General features: G+C 42.9%; 1 protein-coding gene across 1 annotated transcript in view; it reads right to left on the bottom strand.

Annotated features, from left to right (window-relative positions):
- The window catches only part of DGKB (diacylglycerol kinase beta), a 662,201-nt gene that overhangs the window by 335,583 nt on the left and 302,789 nt on the right, over nt 1-23,829 (bottom strand). Inside the window, exon 19 of the mRNA XM_077490704.1 lies at nt 17,592-17,656. Coding sequence (XP_077346830.1) covers nt 17,592-17,656 — 65 coding nt within the window. The remainder of the gene's footprint in view (nt 1-17,591; nt 17,657-23,829) is intronic.

The following is a 23,829-nucleotide window of genomic DNA, read 5'->3' as shown; positions in this document are numbered from 1 at the left end:
TCTTCTGTTGTCAGCATGAAAACATTTGACAAGTTCTCCGTCAACTATGATAAAACCAGCCTGAATTTTGTGTCAGGGTGGGTGCTATAAATAGATTAGCAGAGAGCTGGTCTATTCACAGCACAGCTCTGCTTTGGTTCTTCCTTTTTCTGCCTAGGTGGAGAGGGGGTGTGTGCCATTCCTCCAATCAGCTGTCTCCCAGTGTATGGCAAGAATCCACACCTACAGGTGTATCAGGAAGAGACAATTCTAACATGATGTGCACTTTCTAAACAGTATATAAAGCTGAAGACACCAGATATACAAGTAAAACTTATGTAGGGAGATTTGTTTCATCTCTGTGTATCATCTGATGCCGTTCACTTCACTGGGCATATGTGAGGGTTTACATCCACTTCAGCCTGCTCTGCAAAAGTAAACCATTTGGAGGTGGAGCCCTTTTTCAAAATAACATGGTGCCACAGCGCCGTGAATTTCCATGCGTGTGAATACGCACATCTCAGCAGATGCGTGAAGATGTCATCAACAATTAATGGCACTGCTGTGTATCTGCTAAAGGGCAGCATGTTTCTGTGATGTCAGGAAAGTGATTTGCATCCATTCCCGACAAATGTGAATGCAGGCTAAATGTCTCAATTACATTGGTGGTCAGTGTGCATCTTCTAATTACATTGGGACATGGTGTACAATCCTTTCATTCCCACTAGTGGCCAGTGTGAAGGCCCCCCTTACATTGGTTGTCAGTGTAAATCCCTCCTTACATTGGTGGTTAATGTGAATGCTCCTATTACATTAGCGGTTGTGTAAATCCCCATTACATTGGTGGCCAGTGTAAATCCCCATTACATTGGTGGGCAGTGTAGAAACTCCTCTTTATATTGGTTAACTAATCCCCCCACCACTGCCACTGATCCCATCAACCCCCCCAACATTGCAACTGATCACAGCCCGTTTCCCCCTCCCCTAGCATAGTCACTGATTCCAGGAGTTCTAGGATCACTAGGAGTTTTCTGTCTATTGATGGGTCCCCTCACCTCCCCAGACCATGGTGTGCAAGCAGCGAGGGGATGATGTGCTGTAACCTCTAGCAACTAATCACTAAGCAGTAATGCTGTGCACTAACCTCTTGCAACCAATCATTGAGCGGTAAGTATATGCAGTAACCTCTAGCAACCAATCAATGAGCAGTAATAACGTGCAATAACCTCCAGCATCCAATTAGCATCCAATTGGTGAGTGGTAAGGATGTCCAGTAATCTCTAGCAACCAATCAGTGAGCAGTATTTATGTACAATAAACTCTAGAAAACAATCAACAAGCAGAAGTCATGTGCTGTAACCCCTAGCAAATAATCTGTGAGCCATAATGTGTGCTGTAACCTCTAGCAGCCAGTCAGTAAGCGGTAATAATACACTGTAAACTCTGGCAAACAGTCGCAATCGCTGCCTGATCTGACTCAGTAAACTGATTTTGAGTCTAGCTGTTATTTAATGTATGTCTCAGAGCAGGTGGAGCGCAAAATTGCATGGGGGGGGGGGGGGCAAGAAAATGTTTGCCCAGGGTCCAATCAATATTAAAGAAGGCCCTGCCTCTACATTTTTATTTTTTGCGCTATAAACAAAAAAAGTCCGACAATTTATTTTTGCTTTCTGCTGTATAATATATTTAATAAAAAAATGTGAAAAAAAATGTCTTCATAAATGTAGGCTCCCGCTGCTGTCTAAGTCAATGAGGAGAGGGAATCCTGGAATAGTTGAGGCTCTTGTACACATTGCTGGATCAAAAGTGGGCTCGAGTGAGTAATAGGGGGGCTGTGGTGGGAGCAGCACACAGCCTTTAACCACTTTAAGAAGCTGGGGTTCTTCACTGCATGTTATTGATATGTAGCACCCCCTAGTGTGTGTCAGAAGTAGTGTAGGATATGGTAGAGTAGGTACATTTAGTTTAGCTCAGGGCTGAGCCTGAGCTACGGAATCTGGGTCAGGGTTCAGAGAAGTTCAGAGCTGGATGACTCATCCTGACAGCTCCCCTGGTGCCTCCCCTGTTTCTAGGACATTGGAGAAGGTTCTAGAACTAGTGGATGGAGGTTAGGAGGCACTGCCTTGAATATTTATGAGGCCTCGGCCAATCCACAGTAGTGGGTTGGCAGGGGGCAGAGCTTACCTCATAAATAGACATGCCAGCAAGGGAGTCGCGTGGAAGATGGAGATACAGTGCTAAGGAGGCTGTTGGTGACTCCCTAGTCTGGGGGGGTGTCCTGCCTTAGGCTGGGGCTCAGGTGCTGAAAGGATCCTGCTGTAACACACAGGAGGAAGCCCTTGCTGGAGGCATGGGAGCAAGAGAGGTCAGCGGGTGTAGATCAGACTAACAAGGGGGGAGACCTCCACATGTAACCAGTCTCCCTGAGGACAGCGGTGTGCTTAAGTCTTCATCCTTTCCTAGGGGATCTCCTGAGAGTCAGCCGGGTGGGCTAGTGATAGTCAGCCGGGTGGGCTAGTGATAGTCAGCTGGGTGGGCTGGTGAAGAGTGAGTCTGGAGGACTGGTGTAGAGAGGCAGCTAGCAAGGGCTGGTGAAAGAGGCAGCCGCAGCCAGGTGGGCTGGTAGTGCTTGAAGAGGTGGTGCTAGGATCAGTAGCCACAGGGGAGGAGTACAAGCTGTTCACTGAAATTCTGTTACACAACAAGGGGCGTTCCTGCCCGTAAAGGGCTATTGCTAAAGCTGAATGAGAGCCTGTCAGATCAACTAACTCAGCTGAAGCCAACAAGCAAGTATGTGCGGGAGGAAAGTAATGGAGACTGTACATAGACTATATATAGGATCATGTCCCTAAAGTCGTTTCCAAAGTTTTGCTGAAGTCAAGTGGGCATCCCTTAACCTCCCATCCCTATCCAAGATATTAACACTCAATAAATAATAAAAAAAAAAAATGTCACAGACTGTTCTCTGACTTTGGAGTGCCTGTGAAAATCCGGAGTGCCTGTCTGTGCAGAAGTGGGGGATCCAACTCATCAGCAGTCCCTATGGGGGTGTGCTACAGGTAAAAAAAACTCAGCCTGTCCCTGGAAAGGTCTAAGCTGGTCCAATGTAACTATGTAAAAATATCCATACCTGCAATTTATCTTTATATAAAAAATGTATGCCGCGTGAATGGAAACAAACAACACATGGTGGGGGAGTCTCAAATATGACTGCGAAGATGGAAATACACTTTACTGATGTGTTAATAATAAAGAACTGCAGTAATGTGTGTCTTTTATATCTGCATGGAATTTAGCTTTAAGTACGCCTACATGACAGAAATATATAAACTGATTAAATCGTTATTTTGATATACAAAAATACATTTTTGGAGACTTCCAATAAAAAATAAATAAATAAATAAATAAATAAGCAGAAGACTGTCCCTTTTTAGTGATATGTAAATGCAATCAAATATTCTTCTGTAGACTGGATCGAGTTTGCTTAATAACACAATGTAGAGTATATTATGAAGTCGGTATGCAAACTTCATAGAAGACATTTGTGAAATATGATTTGCCTATTTCGTCAAAGGGTTGTAGATGCCAACTTGCCACACCTAAAGTTCAAGTATTGTACCCAAAAAACAGATATGAACAAATGGACACCAACACTTTTTCTGTTTAACCATTTGAGCTTGAAGATTTTACCCCTTTCTTGACCGGGTAATTTTTTTGCTATCTGGCACTGTACTACTTTAACTGGTAAGTGCGTGGTCATGTAACACTGTACATAAATTACATTTATATCATTTTTTTCACACAAATAGAGCTTTCTTTGGGTGGTATTTGATCACCATGGGACTTCCCCTGGGGCTCCAGAATACATTTTCTCTGACTTCCTCAGGGTTTCTCTGACTTCCTTAAGGTTTCTCTGACTTCCTCTGGGGCACCAGAATACATTTTCTCTGACTTCCTTAGTGTTTCTCTGACTTGCTCTGGGGCTCCAGAATACCTTTTCTCCGACTTCCTCAAGGTTTCTCTGACTTCCTTTAGGGCTCCAGAATACATTTTCTGTGACTTTCTCAGGGTTTCTCTGACTTCCTGAAGACTTCTCTGACTTCCTCTGGGGCTTCAGAATACATTTTCTCTGACTTCATCAGGTTTTCTATGACTTCCTCAGAATTTTTCTGACTCCCTCTGGGGCTCCAGAATACATTTTCTCTGACTTCCTCAGGGTTTCTCTGACTTCCTCGGGGGCTCTTATATTTATACAATATTTGTGTTACACATATTTTGTTTTGGCTTTAATTATTCTAGCCAAGTTTTTCCATTAAAAAAAACCTAGAGTTCCAATTTAAAGCTCACCTCTGTGCACAAGAAAAGTAAATACCCTTACAGTACCACTCCCCCCCCCCCCCCCCAACACACTGCAAGGGTTAAATTATTGTTTTGCCTGGGTAGAAGAATAATCCATAATACCTACCTTATTCCTCGCTCTGGCACTTAAGTAAGTGTAAGTAAGTAAGAGGTAGACCAAACTTCTTCCTATACTCCCTAGATTTAACAAATATTTAAGTTTTGCAGGGAGGCCCAAAGCAAAGGTTTATTTTTCAATAATGGAATTGGACTTTAAGCCTAAGAATATGTAAAGCCTATGTTTACCTGAAAATTAAAAAATACAAAATAAGTGCAAGGGACATTACTTACCTACAGTTTGATGTGTCCCTTCCTAGTTCAGTAGTAATCTTCCTCTATGAATGGAGGAGGTGGACCTATCAATCATCTGCCTGTCCTCCATTCATAGATTGTGTTTCATTTATAGAAACTGTAGTACGGTTTCTATGAATGGAGGAGCTGGGTGGAAAAGGTGGGCATAGTAGGGCAATCTGTTTGAGAATCAGTGACAGCTCCTCAGTTGTTCTATTAGGTTGTATTCACACTTTCGTATATCCTGCTTGTGATTTTGGTTGATCCATTTGCAGGCAATTTCACGTGTCACACATAGGGCACCCCATTCACTTCGGGCTACCCCTTTGAGCGTTTTTTGCCCAAAAAGAAGCTCATGCTTCTTTTAAGGTGACAAGTGTACCACGCTTTTAAAACTGGGGTTTTGGTGCGATCGCCACACGATCGCGTTTCATGATCATGGTATAATTGCATCACATTTGGGGTTTGGGAATCCCAAATCACAACAGAACATGCAACATGCTTTTGGATATTATTATTCTTTTAGGGAGAAGTATGGCTAAAGCTATTTTGGCTATACTTCCCCTACAAATCAGAGGAGTGGAGCTTGTTCTGCAATCCTGTGATACATTTTGAGCCGACAGTGGGCTGAAGCCTGCTTCTGGGTGACATCACACAGCCGATCCAGGCTCTGAAAAGATCCCATCTGTTTGGGATTACGGATGGGCTGAATGGACCCCTGTTTGATTTGCACCAGAACTTTCGAACACTGCAAAAGTTCAGACCCCAATAACAAACCCCATTAAAGTCAATGGGACCCGAACATCAAAAATCAAAAGTGCCCACTTTGAAGACTTATATGCAAGTAATTGGGCATACCATGGTTATAGCGGTCCGGTTCCGGTTCCTGCCCTGTATCATTAAAAAAAAGTTTGTGAAAAACTTTATTTTTAAACGAGCAGTGATTTTTTTCATTTTTAAAGTGAAAGCATAAAACTGAAAAATTCCTTCCAATATAGTGTCTGGGGGGTCCCCTTAGTCTACCTGTAAACTGGCAGAGCTGTACCATGTCTAGAATCCGCTGCAGAAATAATTGCATTTATAAAGCCCAAAAAAATGAAATTTTTCCTGCAAGCTGCCTTTATTTTGCTCAGCAACAGCAGGGGAGCCAGTGTGTATAATGAGACCACAATGCAGTGCACTGTGAACAAGATTAGAGATTTTTTGGATACATTCTGGTGTCACCTTGACTTTGGATAGAAGTAACGAGTGCGTAAAAATTGGTCTTTGGGTGTCGGTGGCGCCTTCACACCATAACCCTATAGAGGTAGTCTTTATGAAAGCAAGAACTGGCCTTGCTGTAAAAAAATTGCAATGATACGCACCTGTCAAACAGCTGCAGAAAAATTGGTGTTTGGGTGTCGATGGCGCCTTCCCACCATAACCCTATAGAGGTACTCTTGATGAAAGCAAGAATTGGCCTTGCTGGAAAAAATTGCAATGATATGCACCTATTAAACAGGGGCTGAAAAATTGGTCTTTGGCTGTTAATTGTGCCCATGAAACCTATACCAAAAACATTCTTCCAGATGAAATTATTGAACACCCTCAAAGCTAGGCAGCCTCGAAGTCCTGCAGAGATTCCACATCCCAAAAAGACTTAATCAGTGACATCGGCATCAGGGGCTTCATAGAAGGTAACCCAGGACTGATTAATTTTTATAAAAGTCAAACGGTCCACGGAGTCTGTGGACAGACGCATTCTATAATCAGTAACTAAACCTCTTGCAGCACTGAATGCCCGTTCTGAAAGCACGCTGGATGCAGGGCAGCCCAACAAGTTGGGCAAGTTCTGGCCAGTGGTCTATTCTCATGACCCAATAAGTCAGTGGATCATCAGCTGGAAAGCTCTCCATCTCTTGGCCTGAGGTAATCATCCACCATGTGATGCAGACGCTGCTGACGGGGGATGTGGAAGCTGACAGCCCTGGGGGCGAAGACTAAAACAATTCTGAAATGCCTCACTTAGGCGGATGCCTTCTCCAACACTCCTCTCTTGACCAACAGAAGACTCAAAAATGACATTTTCCACAACACTGTAACCTACTGGAGTAAAGAAAAACATTCAATAAAATCCTCTTTAACGTGTTCTCAAGAGATTTTATCTTCTGCACTCTCTGTGGGGAGGGTTGCCAACCAGTAATCATCCTTCTCCTTTACGCCACGTATTCTTGGGTCCTTTTGCAGGCTTTGAAGCATGAGGTTGCCCATGCACCTCAAATTTTCCAAGGCTTGAGAAGCAGACTCCTCGGGGTCACTCAGGATAACAGCATCTGGGACTTCTTCCTCCTAGCCTTGTACTACTCCCAAGGGTCCTGGGGCTGGAAAGCCATCGCTTACAGATTGACGCATGTCTTCCTCTTCTTTGAAGCATATGAAAATCTTCATCCTTCTCCCCTCTCTCCTGCTATGTATTCTATGAAATATGAATGATTGTGTCTGGATAAAGTAGGCCTTGAGAGGAAAGGAAGTCCTCCTCTTCCTCCTGCTGCTCTGCCTCCATGCCCTGTCCATAATGCCACACAGAGTCTGCTCCAGCAGGAACACAACAGCAAATGTGTCTCTGATGCATGCACTGTCACTGCTCACCATCCTTGGGTCCTCCTCAAATGGTGACTATACAGTGCATGCATCCTTAATGATCAGCCATTGGCGTGGGGAAAAAAAGCCAAGGCGGCCTGAGCCTGTCGTCATGCTGTACTGGCACAAGTACTCGTTGAGGGCCCTCTGTTGCATGTATACCCACTGCAGCAGATTGAGTTCCACCTGGCGGGCATGTCACAAATCAAATTTACGGACAGGTGGAATTACCGCTGAATTTCAGCTAACTGAGCACTGGCTGTGTATGACTGCCTGAAATGGCTACAGACTCTTCTGGCCTGCTTTAGTACATCTTGCCACCCTGGGTATGCACTTGGGAAATGCTGCACCACCAAATTGAGGACATGTGCCATGCATGGCAAACGTGTCAACTTTTCCTGTCTGAGGGGCGGACAGGAGGTTTGAGCCATTATCAGACACCACCATTCCTGGCGCCATCTGGCATGGTGTGAACCACCTCTGGGCCTGTCCCTGCAGAGCTGCAAGAATATCTGCTCCAGTGTGTTTCCTGTCCCCTAAACACATCAGCTGAAGCATTGCATGGCACCTTTTAGCCTGACTCTGGGAATAGCCCTTTGAACGCTTAGGGGGTACCTGATGTTCATAGGACAATTCTGCAGAGGAGGGCATGGAGGTGGCAGAGGAGGAGGGTGTAGAGCTCACAGGTCTAGCATCATCACCACCAGCTGTATGGTGACGTGGGAGCACAACAAGCTGCAGCACCGAGCCCTATCCTGCATCCTTTCGAGTTGCAAGCAGCGTTACCCAGTGTGCTGTGAATGAAATATATCATCCCTGCCCATGCTTGCTGGATGCATGTGTCAGCAGTAAGGTGGATTGTATGGCTGACTGCCTTGCCCAATGATGGTTTGCAAATTGCAATAGTGCGATCTGCTGCAGATGTGCTGAAAAAGGTTGAGACAGCTGAGCTTTGGGGAGTGGGCTGGGAGATAACAGCTGCAGAATGTGATGGAATAGGGTGGCTGCTCTCTACCCTTTCTTGATGTCGGCCTCCTTGGCGTTGTGCCGCCTCACCTTCAGTTTCCTCCTCTGCTCTATCTGGCACCCAGGTCGCATCGGTGACCTCATCATCATCATCTCCATCTCCTCCATCTTCATCATTACCATTGGAGACAACTTGGCAATACGCTGTAGCTTGGGGAACATGAATGCCAATTTGTATACCAGTGTTCCTCCCTCTCTCTAGGCTCATGTTCCTGTCATCCTCAACCTCAGACCCAACATCTGAATCTAGTAATTCCTGGGCATCATCAAGGAGCAGGTGGCTGATGCTGTGGGCAAAAAACTGGCACTACACTCACACTATCCCTAGACTGACACTAAACTAATATTCTACACTGACAATTGAAGCAAAATAGCACAGTATAGCACACTAACTAATTGATAGCACTGAACAGAGCCCTGTTCTAGCTCTCTCTATGCCGCAATCAAACTGAAATTGTCTGCCATTGAAAGAATACTTTTATACTGTGGGTTGGGAATGAGCAATGATTGGATAAAGTCATGATGACAGTGTCCAATCATGACTCTGACAGTGCTCACTTAGTGCCAGCTTTCACTGCTTCAGCCAATCAGGGCTTGCAAAGCACTGTTCAGCACCACACCACAATGCATTGTGGTTGGTTCGGGGGGCAGAACAAACGGCCGAATGACCCGTTTGCTCGGCTGTTCGCAGAACGTCTGAACAGCGAAAGTTCGTCCCGAACTTATGCTCGGGCCAAACCGTTCGCCCATTCCTATTTGGGATCCCCCAGAAGCCTGGACCAACAACTGCCTCAGCCTCTGAGCGATCTGCTGAGAACCTGAGCTAGCCCCTCCACAGCCCAGCATGTGCTCCAATGAGCATGGGGGGGTCACAGATCAGAGAGCTGGAGAGTGACAGTATCCAGCTCTCTGCTCAGAGAATATTGAGAACTGAGCAATCAGCAGTCCTTGATCGCTCAGTTCCCAGTGCAGATCTGGCAAGGGGACTAGGGGCATATATATTTTTTGTTTTGGAAAGTCTATACTTCTTTTTTAATGGCACCCTGAACATGTTGTGGCAGTCGTGGCAAAATGCAAGTTTTATAGTGGTTGTAAACCCTTACAAACCACTTTGACCTACAGGTAAGCCTAGATTAAGGCTTACCTGTAGGTCCAAGAAATATCTCCCAAACCTATACGGTTTAGGAGATATTTGCCCGAAGACGGGCACCGCTGTCTACGGCGCACTAAGCGTGGCATCATCGATGACGAAGATGCCGCGCAATGCCGCGCAATGCCGCGCAATGCCGCGCAATGCCGCGCGTCTCGGCTCCCGTGCGCATGCGCGGGAGTGACGTCATCGCGGCTTCGCTGAATGACAGCGGCGGAGCTGCGAGACCCCACCGAGAAGATGGATGCGCCAGACTACAGGGGACAGCGGTGACATCGCTGGCTCCTGTGTCAGGTAAGTGACACATAATGGACTACTATGGGATGCATAGTAGTCCATTATGCTTTGCCTTTGCAGGGAATCAAAGAGGAAGTAAACTCATCAGGGTTTACTTCCTCTTTAAAAACGCGCTACACTTGTCGCCCCAAAAAGGGGCATGAGCTTCTGTTCGGGGGACAAACGTGCATGGGGGGACCATGAAATTAATGGGCTGCCCTATGTGTGACATGCAAATTGGTGTGCAAATCACTCATCTGAAATCACGAGCAGGCGCGCTTGTTCCCAAATTGCGAGATGTGAACAGGACCTTAACTCCTATCACACTGGAAGATTGCGTGGTGGGTCATCGGAGGAGGAAGATTACTACTGAACTAGAAGACAGAAGCACACGGAACACATCCCATTGAAGGTAAGTAATGTTCCTCGTGCTTATTTTGTAATTTTTTTTTTATAGTTTGGGTAAACTTACATTTTCATAATAGCAGATGTGAAAATATAATAAAGTAACCTAATACTTATTATAGCTACTTGCCAACTGCCCTACGCAGTTTTACTGCTACAGGGTGGCCGCAGCGCACAGTATCATGGATATATCCATGATCCTGCACTTTCAGGTAGCAGGTGTGAGTGTGCGCCACTGGCGGCTCACTTCTGCTGTGATTCTACACAGCAGGGGCCAATCGCCTGGTCCCCGGATTTCATGTCCGCTGGCACCTTCTTATCGTTTGGTACACAGGCAGAACGGAAGTCTGCCTATGTAAACAAGGCAGATTGCCGTTCTGTCAGTAAGGAAGGCATGGATCCTGTGTTCCTGCAATGCAGTAACATGGATCTATGCCTTCCCTTAGTAAAAGCACCTCCCGCACTACAGTAAAACACTGGCTAGGCACACATTTAACCCTTTAATCTCCCCTGATATTAACCGCTTCCCAGCCCGTGTTATTAGTAAAGTGACAGTGTATATTTTTAGCACTGATCACTGTATTAGTGTCACTGGTTCTAAATAAAATTGTCAAAAGTGTCAGTTAGTGTCCCGACTGCCCCCTGCAATATCGCACTATAAGTTGCTCATTGCCACCATTACTAGTAAAAAATAAATAAATAAAAATTCCATATATCCCATAGTTTGAAGACTCTATAACTTTTGCATAAGCCAATTAATATAAGCTTACTGGGAATTTTCTGTACCAAAAATATGTAGTAGAATACATATTGGCCTAACTTTATGAAGAAATTTGATGTTTTACATTTTTTTTTATAGGATGTGTTTTATAGCAGAAAGTTAAAAATATTGGTCTATTTCAAATTTTTTGTTTATTTTTTATTTTTTATTCATAGCGCATAAAATAAAAAAACGCAGAGGCGATCAAATACCACCAAAAGAAAGCTCTATTTGTGGGGAAAAAAGACCAAAAATTGTATTTGGGTACATCATCGCGCGACTGCGCAATTGTCAATTAAAGTAACGCAGTGACGTTATCACAAAAAATAGCCTGGTCATGAAGGGGGGTAAATCTTCTGGAGCTGAAGTGGATATATTACGTTTTAAATATTTTCATTATTACAATAATGATGATAACTCTTAATGCCTGGCAACCTGCAGAAAGATACGTTCATAGTTCATAGTTTGGTCTACCGCCTTTTTTCTCAAGTTTTAAAAACAAAATTAACTTGCAGATCCTTGATTATTGCCAAGTTGTCATTTGAACTTTAAAAAAAAAAAAAGAAAAAAAAATCCTATTTGACATTATTCAGCATTTTTTGTAGATGCTAATCAGACCCAATTTTTCTTAACTGGTAACATCTGAACTGGGAATCCCTACATTGTTTTTTGTTCTTCTTTTATTACATGATGATCACCACTTTCAGACTCACTTTGTATGCAAGGTCATCAATGATTTCGGATGAATACATTTTGATTGTGAAGCGTGCGATCGTAATTAGGTGTCTATTATGCATTCATTCTATTCCATGTTTATCATACATACTGTACATTCATCATCTCATTGTGCGTTTGTATGCTTCATATTTTGCATATACTAATGGAGTTCTAAGTGGCTAAACTTTGGAGATAAAAAGTAATTTTTCCAACTTAAAGATGTCCCCTCATTTTCTTAGTCGCTTTCTCTGGTGCATACTTGCAGCATCATCAGCAAACATTATTACAGTTTTCTTATTATTTTTCAGAATTCTTGAAAACGGTGTTTAAAGGAGATGCAAACCCAATCACTAAAATCTCATATAAGCCTTAAAGCAGTAGTAAATTTTGCCAAAAGAAAACAAAAAACCTTGCAAGGTAAAGGCATAATAAGCCCTCCAGTGGCGCACGGTCCCCACTGCAGAGGCTTCCATCTTCATGTGGTCTTCCATTGGGGATCGCAGGCTGTGGCTGCTTGAATGGTTACGCCACAACGACGTCACTCCCGTTCATGAACATGGGAGTCACTGTTTACGGCACAGGGCTCTGAACGAAGCCACGGGTATGCTGTTTCTTCAGAGCGCTTGCGCCAGTGACGTCACCGACTGCTGCTCCCTAGAATATCTCCTAAACGGTGCACATTTAGGAGATATTCATTTAACTTACAGGTTAGCTTTAATATAAGCTTACCTGTAGGTTAAAATAAACATTCAGAGTTTACTACCACTTTAAGATATTATTTCTGTAACGAAATGTCCCACACTCTGCTTGAGTGTTTTCGTAATATACCAGTTCCTCCAGTCTGAATATAGATATCAGGTATTCCAACCGATGACAACCAAGAACTAGACAGTACTCATTTTGGCTGCTGAACATGAACTGTTTATTGAAACACAGGTATACAGAGGTAACACTCAGGACAATCCCCCCTCCCTTTGCATTCAGGGCGGGGTAGACTGTCCAATCAGCAGGGAAAGCTGTTGGAGGAATTCCCCCATACCTCCTCACAGCAAATACACATCCCATAATCATTTTCACCCAAGGCAGACAGACACAATAGAACAATGGAATACAGACACACCCGAAATGATCCAGAAGAGAGCACACCATAGCATGAGACAATATAAAAAAAATATATATATGTATATATATATATATATATATATATATATATATATATATATATATATATATATATTACATTCCAGTGTGGTTGTACAGCAAGTACAGATCACCCTGTGCCCCTAATAGAAAGAGAGTGACTTACACATAGGAGGTGCATGGGGAGCTGTAACAAGGGTTTCCCAACCTAATCTAAGTACATCTGGCTACAGTGAAGAGCATATTTTAGGTGTGTTGTGTACGGTATGGTAAGCATACAATAAAATCTTAAACAGCCATCGTTCTGAACTTCCAGATGGAATATGTAAGAAAAGTTTTTAGGAAGGATTCATCCATAGCCAAAGTCAGTATAAATGGTACTAAATATAGAGCTGGAGTCCCATTTCTGTGAATGAAATAAACAAAGTAACTGGAAAAAGGTTGGTTCTTAAAGTGGTTGTAAACCCTTACAAACCACTTTGACCTACAGGTAAGCCTAGATTAAGGCTTACCTGTAGGTCCAAGAAATATCTCCTAAACCTATACGGTTTAGCAGATATTTACCTGAAGACAGCCACCGCTGTCTACGGCGCATGCGCCGTACACAGCGGCGCGCAGGCGCACTGGGTAAGCCGCAGATCGTGGCGATATGCCGCGAGTGTCGGCTCCCGTGCGCATGCGAGGGAGTGACGTCATCGCTGCTCCGGCGAATCACAGCGCCGGAGCAGCGAGACCCACCAAGAAGATGGACGCTCGAAACTACAGGGGACAGCGGCGATTTCGCTGGCTCCTGTGTCAGGTAAGTGACACATAATGGACTACTATGCTATGCATAGTAATCCATTATGCTTTGCCTTTGCAGGGAATCAAAGAGGAAGTAAACTCATCAGGGTTTACTTCCTCTTTAAACACGTCCGTAAATCATCTATTAAGAGCTCCATTTGGTACAACCCGATATTGCGAAATATTGATATGAAAATAAATGGGATGGTTTGGGGTTATCTGAAGGGTATGAGGGTCCTATGGGAAGGTACAGGAGAGGGAAAGAGAGAAGATGGAGCAAGGGAAGAAAGTGCATTCACCTCCTTGGTCTCCAGGGTCAACAAAGCTGTGTCTATTAAGTATCAACATACTTGTGTAAGAGGGGAGGGTGTGTTAGAGGGTCGTGCACTGAATCTTGAGTAATAATATTAGTAGTAGTAGTAGTCCTCCTTGACGTGGGGTCCTCCCAGACTCATACCTTGGGTAGGGGAGGGGTGCCCCACGTCTATAGATGGAAGTCCTGTCTGTTTCGGGATCAAATGCCTCAAAGTCTGCGTTTAATTTGGAGAGTTGGTGGGGTCTAGACCCATTAAAGTTTTGTACCTGTTTGTGGTTCGGAATTGGGTCTAGCATGCCCATATGTGTGAGAATTTGGCAGGGGTATCTTGTGCTATATGAATCAGTACTTCCATATCTGTGACTTTGCTTATACATTTAAGGCATTCAGGGATGGTCGTGGTTTGAGGCGAGCCCGAGTGTGCTGGAATACATAGTTTAGCAGCATTGATCATGTGAATAGCTAATGCTTTACGATATGAGTGAGCCGGTATGGCTGAGTGATGAAAAAGAAGTTGGGCTGGAGTATGCTCCAAAGAATAAGTGGAGACTTGTTCCAATATTTTGTGAACTTCATGCAAATATGAAAAACACTATATGCAAAATTACTCTAATCAACACCCTCCCCCCCCCCCCCCAAAAAAAAAAAAATAGATAGGACCAAGCCTCTTTCTGAGATTTGTTGTTTACAAGTTAAAAACAGTTTTTTTGTTAGAAAATTACTTAGAACTCCCAAACATTATAAATTTTTTTTCTAACACCCTAGAGAATAAAATGGTGGTCGTTGCAATACTTTCTGTCACACCGTATTTGCGCAGCGGTCTTACATGCGTACTTTTTGGGGAAAAAATACACTTTTCTGAAACAAGTAAAATTAGCCTATTTTTTATTTTTTTTTATATTGTGAAGGAGAATGTTACGTAGAGTAAATTGATATCCAACATGTCACGTTTCAAAATTGCGCCCACTCATGCAATGGCGACAAACTTTTACCCTTAAAACTCTCCATAGGAAACGTTTGAAATATTCTACAGGTTGCATGTTTAGAGTTACAGAGGAAGTCTTGGGCTAGAATTATTGCTCCCACTTTACCGATCGCAGCAATACCTCACATGTGTGGTTTGAACACCGTTTTCATATGCGGGCGCTACTCATGTATACGTTTGCTTCTGCATGGGAGATCGTCGGGATGGGGCGCATTAAAAAAAAAAAAAAAAAATCTTATTTATCTTACCTTTTATTTTTTATTTTTACACAGTTTAAAAAAAAAAAATGGTGTCACTTTCATTCCTATTACAAGGAATGTAAACATCCCTTGTAATAGAAAAAAAGCATGACAGGTCCTCTTAAATATGAGATCTGGGGTCAAAAAGACCTCAGAGCTCACATTTACACTAAAATGCAATAAAAAAATAAAAATAAATTGCCATTTAAAAAATAATAAAAAAAATGGCCCTTTAAGAGCTATGGGCGGAAGTGACGTTTTGATGTCGCTTTCGCTCTGCATTGTTATAGAGACGGGTGGGGGCCATCTTCCCCTCACTCGTCCCCACGCCCCAGTAAGGGTGAAGAATCGATCACCTCTGCCGCTGCCGACGGCTCTGGTAAGCAGCGGAGGGCACCAGTAAGCTGCGGGAGGGGGGCCCTCTCCCGATAAAAGTGATCTTGCGGCGAATCCGCCGCAGAGACCACTATTAACTGAAACTGGACCGTTCATTGAAGAAGAGAATACCGGGGTTATGGCAGCTACGATATTCCTCTTCAAACAGCCAATGTAAAACGACGGTGGGCGGTCCAGAAGACAAAAAGAATTAAGATTAATGATTGGCACATAACAGTCCTGGTATTTGGTCACACAATTTAAATACCACAGAAACATTAATATGAAATAATGCCACAACCCATCCGCCAGCCCTAAGATGCTATTGTCATATTTAAAATCCCCAAAAATGTTAATATTTATAAGAAAAAAAAAAATAATTATTCAGCGCCTGCAAACAAATACCCCCCATGGTAAAGCTACTTTCCCGTTGTGAAAATGGATTGAGCGCTTGCCATGTTCTCTACTTTCTAATGCTGCCACATCAGGCTAATCATTATAGTATTAGTCACAAATAATAGATTAATTTCACTGTAAGAGAGGAAGGACATTTGCCTGCCCTACATCAAAATGCAAAACAATAAACTATAAACTATTATTAAGTGTTTTGTGATCAAATTGCTGCCGCGAAAATCACTGCGGATCATTTGCATTGAATTGATACAAGTCTGCAAGAGCAAATAAAAATGAGTTTCACCTATGCAAAATCTAATCAAGAGACCTAGATGTAAACTCTGAAATGTTGGTCTTCTGTTTCAATGGAAATCAAGTCATTTACATGTCACAGGTGTGTACCTTTACCCCAAGAAACATTATATGCTGTAATAAATTGATTGTTCTCACCAAGTCCTCACTATCGAAAACTGTGTCATCAATGCCCCATAGACATAGGAGGGCTGCTAGATGTTACATACTGTATATGGGTGGAACTAGACCAGTGTTTCTCAACTGGGGTGCCGTTTGGTTTCGCCCAGGGTGCCGCGAGTGTGGGACCCAGTTTGCCCTGGATCAGTGTTATGAGTCACATGGTGCGGATGGGCCAGCCGCCAGGACCATACCAACCAATGACGTTGTAGGGCAGTACACATGGCGTCATTCTTTGCTATGATGTTTTGTGACCAGCTCGTCTGCACCATGGCAACCCATGACACTGATCCAGGGCAGGCAGCTTGCACTGTCACCCCACGCATTCAGTACAGGATGGAAGTTGGGCTCCTCCTAACCTGCTCTACCTCCCACCTTCTGCCGTGATGCTGGAGCCCAAAAGTAGGGTTCTGATGTCAAGAGCACACGGTGTGATGGGGGCCATGTGATGGAAGAAACTCTGTGATGGAGGAAATCTGATTTGTTTGGGGGACTCTGATGTATAGGTGGGATTTCTGATATGATTTGGGGCTATTGACGTGAAATAGGGGGGCTCTGATGTGATGGAGGAGAACCTCTGATGTTAAGAGGGGCTTTTCTGATGAGTTGGGGGAAAATCTAATATGATGGGGAGACCGCTGATGTGAAGGGGGGCCTCTAATGTGAAGAAGGGCTTCTGATGAGTTGGGGAGAACTCTAATGTGATGGGGAGCCCTCTGATGTGAAGGGGGACCTCTGATGTGAAGAAGGGCTTCTGATGAGTTGTGGGGAACTGTGATGTGATGGGGGGACCTCTGATGTGAAAGGGGTCCACTGACGTAAAGTGGAGCACTGATGTGATGATTAAGTAGAAACTCTGATGTGAAGGGGATCTCCTGAAGTGAAAGAAGAACCTCTGATGTGGAGGTGGGACCTCTGATGTGAAGAGGGCCTTCTGATGAGTTGGGGAGAACGCTGATGTGATGGGGGGCCTCTGATATGAAGGGGGCACTGATGTGATGGGGGACCACTGATGATACCAGGACATCTGAAGGGAGGCTTCTGATATTCTCATCAAGGTGGTTGTGTGCATCATTCCAGGCTCAGGTTTCCTATTGATAAGTACCATTTACCTTTTTTACATTTTAGACTGGGGTGCCTTAACATTTTGCACACTTTTAAAGGGTGGCATGACTGAAATAAAGGTTGATAAACACTTAACTAGACACCCCCAGGTGAATATAATAAAAAAGAGCCAATCAAAACACTCAAGTATCTTCAAGTCTTACCTACTGTTGAACTTTTCTGGATGTTTTTCTCGCATCATGTGAAATCTGTGAGCTATTGATGCATCCTATAAAAAATTAAAAAAATATATATTTTTACAATCATTTCTAGTTTTTCTAGTAGAAAGTTGGTGTTGTCATGCAATTTCACTACATAATGATGATTTACATACTTGGAATCTATCACATTCATTGTGTGGATTCACATGCAGAAGCTTCAGCGAAGGTGGACTGACCTGATGTAACCACAAACAGCGTTACAGTGACATCATTATTTCTCTACAGCTGCAGCGATGCAACTATTGCAGCAAACCCCATAGAGTTTATCAGTGCATACCCAAGTTGCAAGACTTAAACAAAATTAATGCTGAACTCCTGACATATATAAGAGACACAAATTGATGCATCCCGGTGTTTATTAATATATCATTAAATACAGTATCTCACAAAAGTGAGTACACCCCTCACATCTTTGTAAATATTTTATCATATCTTTTCAAGTGACAACAGTGAAGAAATGACACTTTGCTACAATGTAAAGTAGTGAGTGTACAGCTTGTATAACAGTGTAAATTTGCTGTGCCCTCAAAATAACTCAACACACAGCCATTAATGTTGTGAAAAAAAAGTTGTGAAAAAGTCCAAACTGGTGTGATGAAGCAAAATTTCAGGATAGTGATCCAAAAGGGATGGTTGATTAATCCAAGTGCCACAACTGGAGGCAACCACTGTGAGGAGTTCCACCACCACCAAGAAATGAGGAGGCTTACTGGAACATGTGGACCTAATTGGCGTATGCCTAATGGATCTATACAGGCGGGGGTGTAAAAACACTTAGTAAGGGGGAATTTCCACACCACTCTCTGCAAAACTCTCATTAAGTGATTTGAGGGACCAATCCACTTCCACTATCAATTACATCGCACCAGTTTGGACTTTTTCACAACTTTTTTCTGATGGATTGCACAATTCATCTATTGTGGATATGGGACATTGACTATAATTTGAGGTTATAGGTATCATAACCATATCACAATTTATGTAAGTTAATCTGTTTACAAAGATGTCATATATTTTTCCATATGAATGTCTAAGGCCGCGTACACACGGGCGGATTGTCTGCCCAACTTAGTCCGCTGAACCGTGTTTCAGCGGACAATCCGCTCGTGTGTGGGCTTCAGCGGACTTTTTCAGCGGACAGTCTGATGGACTAAGTCTTTCGGAATTTCCGTAATTTTGTCCGTCCAAATTTGGTTTTGTCCATCCAAACTTGGTTTCAGCGGACAGTCCGCTCGTGTGTAGGCAAGTTGGACGGACTAAGTATGGCGCATGCTCAGAAAGGATTTACACGGCCGAAGGTTGCATTGCTGTGTATTGGACGTCGTATTTCTAGTCCCGTCGTACGTGCTGTATACGTCATCGCGCAAGCTTTCAGCGGACTGTCTGTTCATCGTGTGTAGTCAAGTCCGTTCATTCAAAAGTTGAACGGACTGTCTGTCGGATTGTCTGACGAACTTAGTTGGGCAGACAATCCGCCCGTGTGTACGCGGCCTTAGCCACTAAATAAAGTATGTGGCTTTAACATTTATTAATATCCAAAGACATGCTGGTAGGTTAATAGGTTTCTGTCTAAATTGGCCCTACTATATGAATGTGAGTTGGTAGGGGCGGACTGACCATTGGGCCACTCGGGCACTGCCCGAGGGCCCCATGCCACTAGGGGGCCCCATCAGGGTTGCCAGCCGCAGTAAAACCAGGGACAGTATGTAAAAATTTGTGTTTTTTTTTTACATCTGTCTCTGAAATGTCCCTTCCCGACATACTTTTGGTCTAAAAGTCCAGAGATTATAGCTGCTCCACCTCTCCAGTAGCTTCTCAGCCAATAGAAACATGTTTGTGTATACTGTGTGATTGTATACTGTGTGTGTGTGTGTTTGTGTATACTGTGTGGCCCCATAATCTCCGATTGCCTGGGGGCCCCATAATCATTTATTGCCCGGGGGCCCCATGAGTTGTCAGTCCGCCCCTGTGAGTTGGGGACCTTAGATTGTAAGCTCCTTGAGGGTAGGGACTGATGTGAATATACAATGTATATGTAAAGCGATGCATAAATTGACAGTGCTATATAAGTACCTTAAATAATAATAATAATAATAATAATAATAATAATATCAATACACGGATTTTCCAATATTTTATGCAAAGTTTTCTGTACTTCTTTTTGCACTGAATGGTTTTATTTGCAATATTTTTTTTCGTTTTCGTTTCAACATTAGCACATGCATCACTTGTTTTTATAGCCCCTATGCACACAGTCTATTTTCCATCCCTTTCCACCTATATATCGCTCTTTAGGTGTGTATAGGTTAATGTCTCATCTCACTTTAATTCTCATATCGTATATATCTGTTTAAATTTGAAGAGTCCTTTACAACCCCCCGCATCTGCTGTGGGAGGAAACCGATGGGTCCTGTGATCTACTGCTTCCTCCTCTGTGGGTGAGCTGATCCCCTCACTATTTAAATTATTGTAAATCTTCTGTTATGTCATTATATGATTTGCTGCTATTTGATTATTTGCAAATATTTTTTTTTACTCTGTAGACTATCCTCCTGAAGAAGCGGTTCGCCATGAAACCGGTAGAGGAAACGTTTCTATACCCTTCTTCAATAGAAACCTTACGGGGCCACCCGTCGGTAGTTTATTAAATTGTGGTGTATATGATTTTATCAATATGGAAGTTTTGATGGATTCAATTTTTTTTGCTCTTATTAAATTATTTGTAATTTTTTTATAACAAAGTCTTCTATGAATTATTTATTTAGTACCGCAATAGTCCCCTTAACAAACATTTTTTGGGTGTGGATATCAAGGGAGCAGCCTCAGCAACTGCCCCGATATCCTTAGAATTCCCAATTCTTGACAAATATCACAATTTATGTAAGTTAATCTGTTTTCAAAGATGTTATATATTTTTCCATATGAATGTCTTAGCCACTAAATATTGTATGTGGCTTTAACATTTAGTAATATCCAAAGACATGCTGGTAGGTTAATTGGCTTCTGTCTAAATTGTCCCTAGTATGTATGAATGTGAGTTAGGGACCTTAGATTGTAAGCTCCTTGAGGGTAGGGACTGATGTGAATGTACAGTGTATATGTAAAGTGATGCGTACATTTTTATTTTTTTTCCATTAAAGATTTTTATTGAACAAAAGTGATAATACAGATCGTTGAGGTACAACCATACAAACAAAAGGGTACAGTGACGGATGTACAAACATGTCATACAGATTCCAGAAATAAAGTCATTACAAAAGAATACCTTAGCAGTAATAACTGTAAGCTGCAGAGGATATAAGGCGAGATTTACAAGAGAAGCTTGTCTTAAATGACCTTAGATAATGGTTGTAAACACAGTGCAAAAGGGATTTTCGTCTTCCGTACTCATGGATTCGTGAGTGTATGTCACCAGGATCCCGATACAGATTCTTATTTAGAAACATGCATCACGAAAATCAGCAATGTGTGTTTCTAGAATTAGGGTGTGTAGACGTCTGTCCGTGGATCATTCTAGCGTCAGGTGTATCTCTTGAGTCTTATGTTCGGTAGAGGCTATTAGGTAACCAGACCAGCTGGTTTCTTTAGTTGTACCTACTAAAGGAGTAAATGGGAGTGGGAGTTGGGAGGGGGGAAAGGAGGGGAAGGTGGTGTGTGAGGGGAGTCTATTACATTAAAGATTTGAGTTTGTAAAGGAGTTTCCCAAAAAAATTTTTTGAGTGAGGAAGCAAATGGGAGAAAGGAGGGGAAGGAAGAGACCGGGCCCGTCCGGAGGGGGCACATGCCGCCAATCTAGCCCCGGACTTAGACCAGTCTCCCCCACCCCCCCATGTTACAGATAGGTGCAAAGTCCAAAGGGGAGAAGGGATGCGCTTGTTCAGTTGGTATGTAATTGCATAGTGCGTTTGTATTCTGGGGTCATCTTAAAGTGGGACCAGCAGGCCCAACGTGCATTATGTTTGGTGATGGTCTCCTGGGAAATGGCTATGAGTTCTTCCATTTCAGCAGTTCTATTAATCCTCATAAACCATTCCTTGATTGATGGAATCTTAGATGTGCCCCAATGAACAGGGATGCACAACTTTGCTGCATTTAGCATGTGCATTGTTAAAGACCTAAAATAAGTGCGTCTAGATAAGGTGGTATGATGGAGTAATAGTTGTGCTGGGGAGAATTCCAGAGAGTATGAAGTTATTTTTGATGTTAATTTGTGAACCTCCTGCCAGAATTTTTGGAGTGTGGGGCACGATCACCATATGTGGACGTGAGAGCCCGGATCGGATTTGCATCGCCAACATAGGTTTGAGGTGGCCGGCGCGTATTTGTTGATGAGAGTTGGGACTCTATACCAGCGATTGAGAATTTTGTAACCGTTCTCTTGTGTGGACACGTTTATTGAGCCCTTGAGAGTGTATTCAAATATTTGTTCCCATTGGTCTTCTGTGATGGAGATCGCAAGCGCCTTCTCCCAATAATGACAGTTTTTATGTTTCCTTGGGTGATTACTAAAAAGGATCTGATAAATGTATGATATCAAGTGTCTTTGTGGTACAGACTCCGAGCATAGAGCTTCAAATGGAGTCAGAGCTCTGGTCCAATGTGATCTATGTTGAGGGCTAGATAGGAAATGCTTAATTTGTAAGTAAGGCCATAGGGAAAGTTTCTTGTCCTTCATTAGTGTAGCTAGTCTTTCCCGAGACATGAGGGAGTTTCCCTGGAAGAAGTGCTTAACTCTCATGTGAGTGTGTGGCCACCCAGAGGCCAGAAAATTCAGGGACATTCCCGGAGGGAAATCCGGGTTGGTTCGGATTGATGTCATAGGTCCCGGTATTGTGGCTAGGTGTGAGCGATGCGTAAATTGACAGGGCTATATAGTTACCTTAAATAATATTATTAATAATAATAATAATAATAATAATAATAATAATATCAATACACGTATTTTCCTATATTTTATGCAAAGTTTTCTGCACTTCTTTTTGCACTGAATGGTTTTATTTGCAATATTTTCTTTAGTTTTCGTTTCAACATTAGCACATGCATCACTTGTGATACCAACAACTAGAACTATAGTGGTACCCTTTAGATAGAGTTCCCCGTATATTTATATTCATTGGATTAGCGCTGAACCATTTTTTTTTTTACTACTTTTATACACATTATTGTCCTTTGTGGTGTTGGTTGCTTTTTTGCTCTTACTGGGACATTAGCACTGTATTTTTTTCTTTTTTATGTATTTAGCTGTTTGCCTTGAGTTCAGCATTAAAGAAATGAGGGTAAACTGAAATATTTCATCCCATGCAGAAATGATCAAAGCAGTGTATAAATGATGAGCTTGCATCCAACATGTGTTCTTACAATCATAGCTACATCTGTATAAGCTACAAGTGCTATGTTCTCACATATATTAACCCTACACTCATTATGCAGTCAGTGACGCAAATGGACAACTTCAGACAATGGTGGAACACATGTAAGGCTTCGGGACGAGAGTAACATCTTTTGCATTGTGCTTGTACAAAGCCGCAGCATTTGTGAAGCTATTGTTTTAAGTTCACCACTTTTTATCTGTGATGTCTATTAAAACAAGTGTGTTCATGAGCATGGCATCAAAGTTATTGATTTTTTCTTTCTGTTCTGTTTATAAACTGTATATTGTGGTTTTTACTTTTTGACACTTTTTTGGGGGGAATGTGTAGGGGTACCAGTGCAGGGACAAGGTCATCCAGAGCCCAGGGCAAACATGCCAAACTGCACCCCCAGCCCCCAAGGTGTATGAGCATTATGCGTCATCAAAAATCCCCCACCCCCAAAAAAAAAAACTGAGCACTAATCTTTTTCACACCCCTAAGCATAAATTCCCCCTCCTCCCAGTGCAAATCTGTTCCCCTGCTGAAATCCCCCCTCCCAGCACAATTTTACCCCCACCCCCAAAATCCCCCCCAATTCAAGTGCCCCCCCCCCCAAAAAAAATCACTCCTTCTAGCACAAATTATCTACCCCTAAGATTACCCCTCCCAATAACCCCACTGCAAATCCCCCCTTCCAGCAAAAAAAGCCCCAATCATCCCTCCTAGCACAAATCTTCTTCCCCCATTCCTTCTCCCCCTAAATTTTAGCATACCCCCAAATTTCCCCTCCTAGAACAATACTTACTCCCTGCTGCCCCCCAAATCCCCCT

This window comes from Lithobates pipiens, unplaced genomic scaffold (assembly GCF_037356315.1).
Source record: "Lithobates pipiens isolate NorthernLeopardFrog02 unplaced genomic scaffold, aLitPip1_a1.2 Scaffold_19, whole genome shotgun sequence".
NCBI classification, from domain to species: Eukaryota; Metazoa; Chordata; class Amphibia; order Anura; family Ranidae; genus Lithobates; species Lithobates pipiens.
The sequence above is the reverse complement of the archived record's forward strand: the minus strand, read 5'-3'. Positions and strand labels throughout refer to the sequence as shown.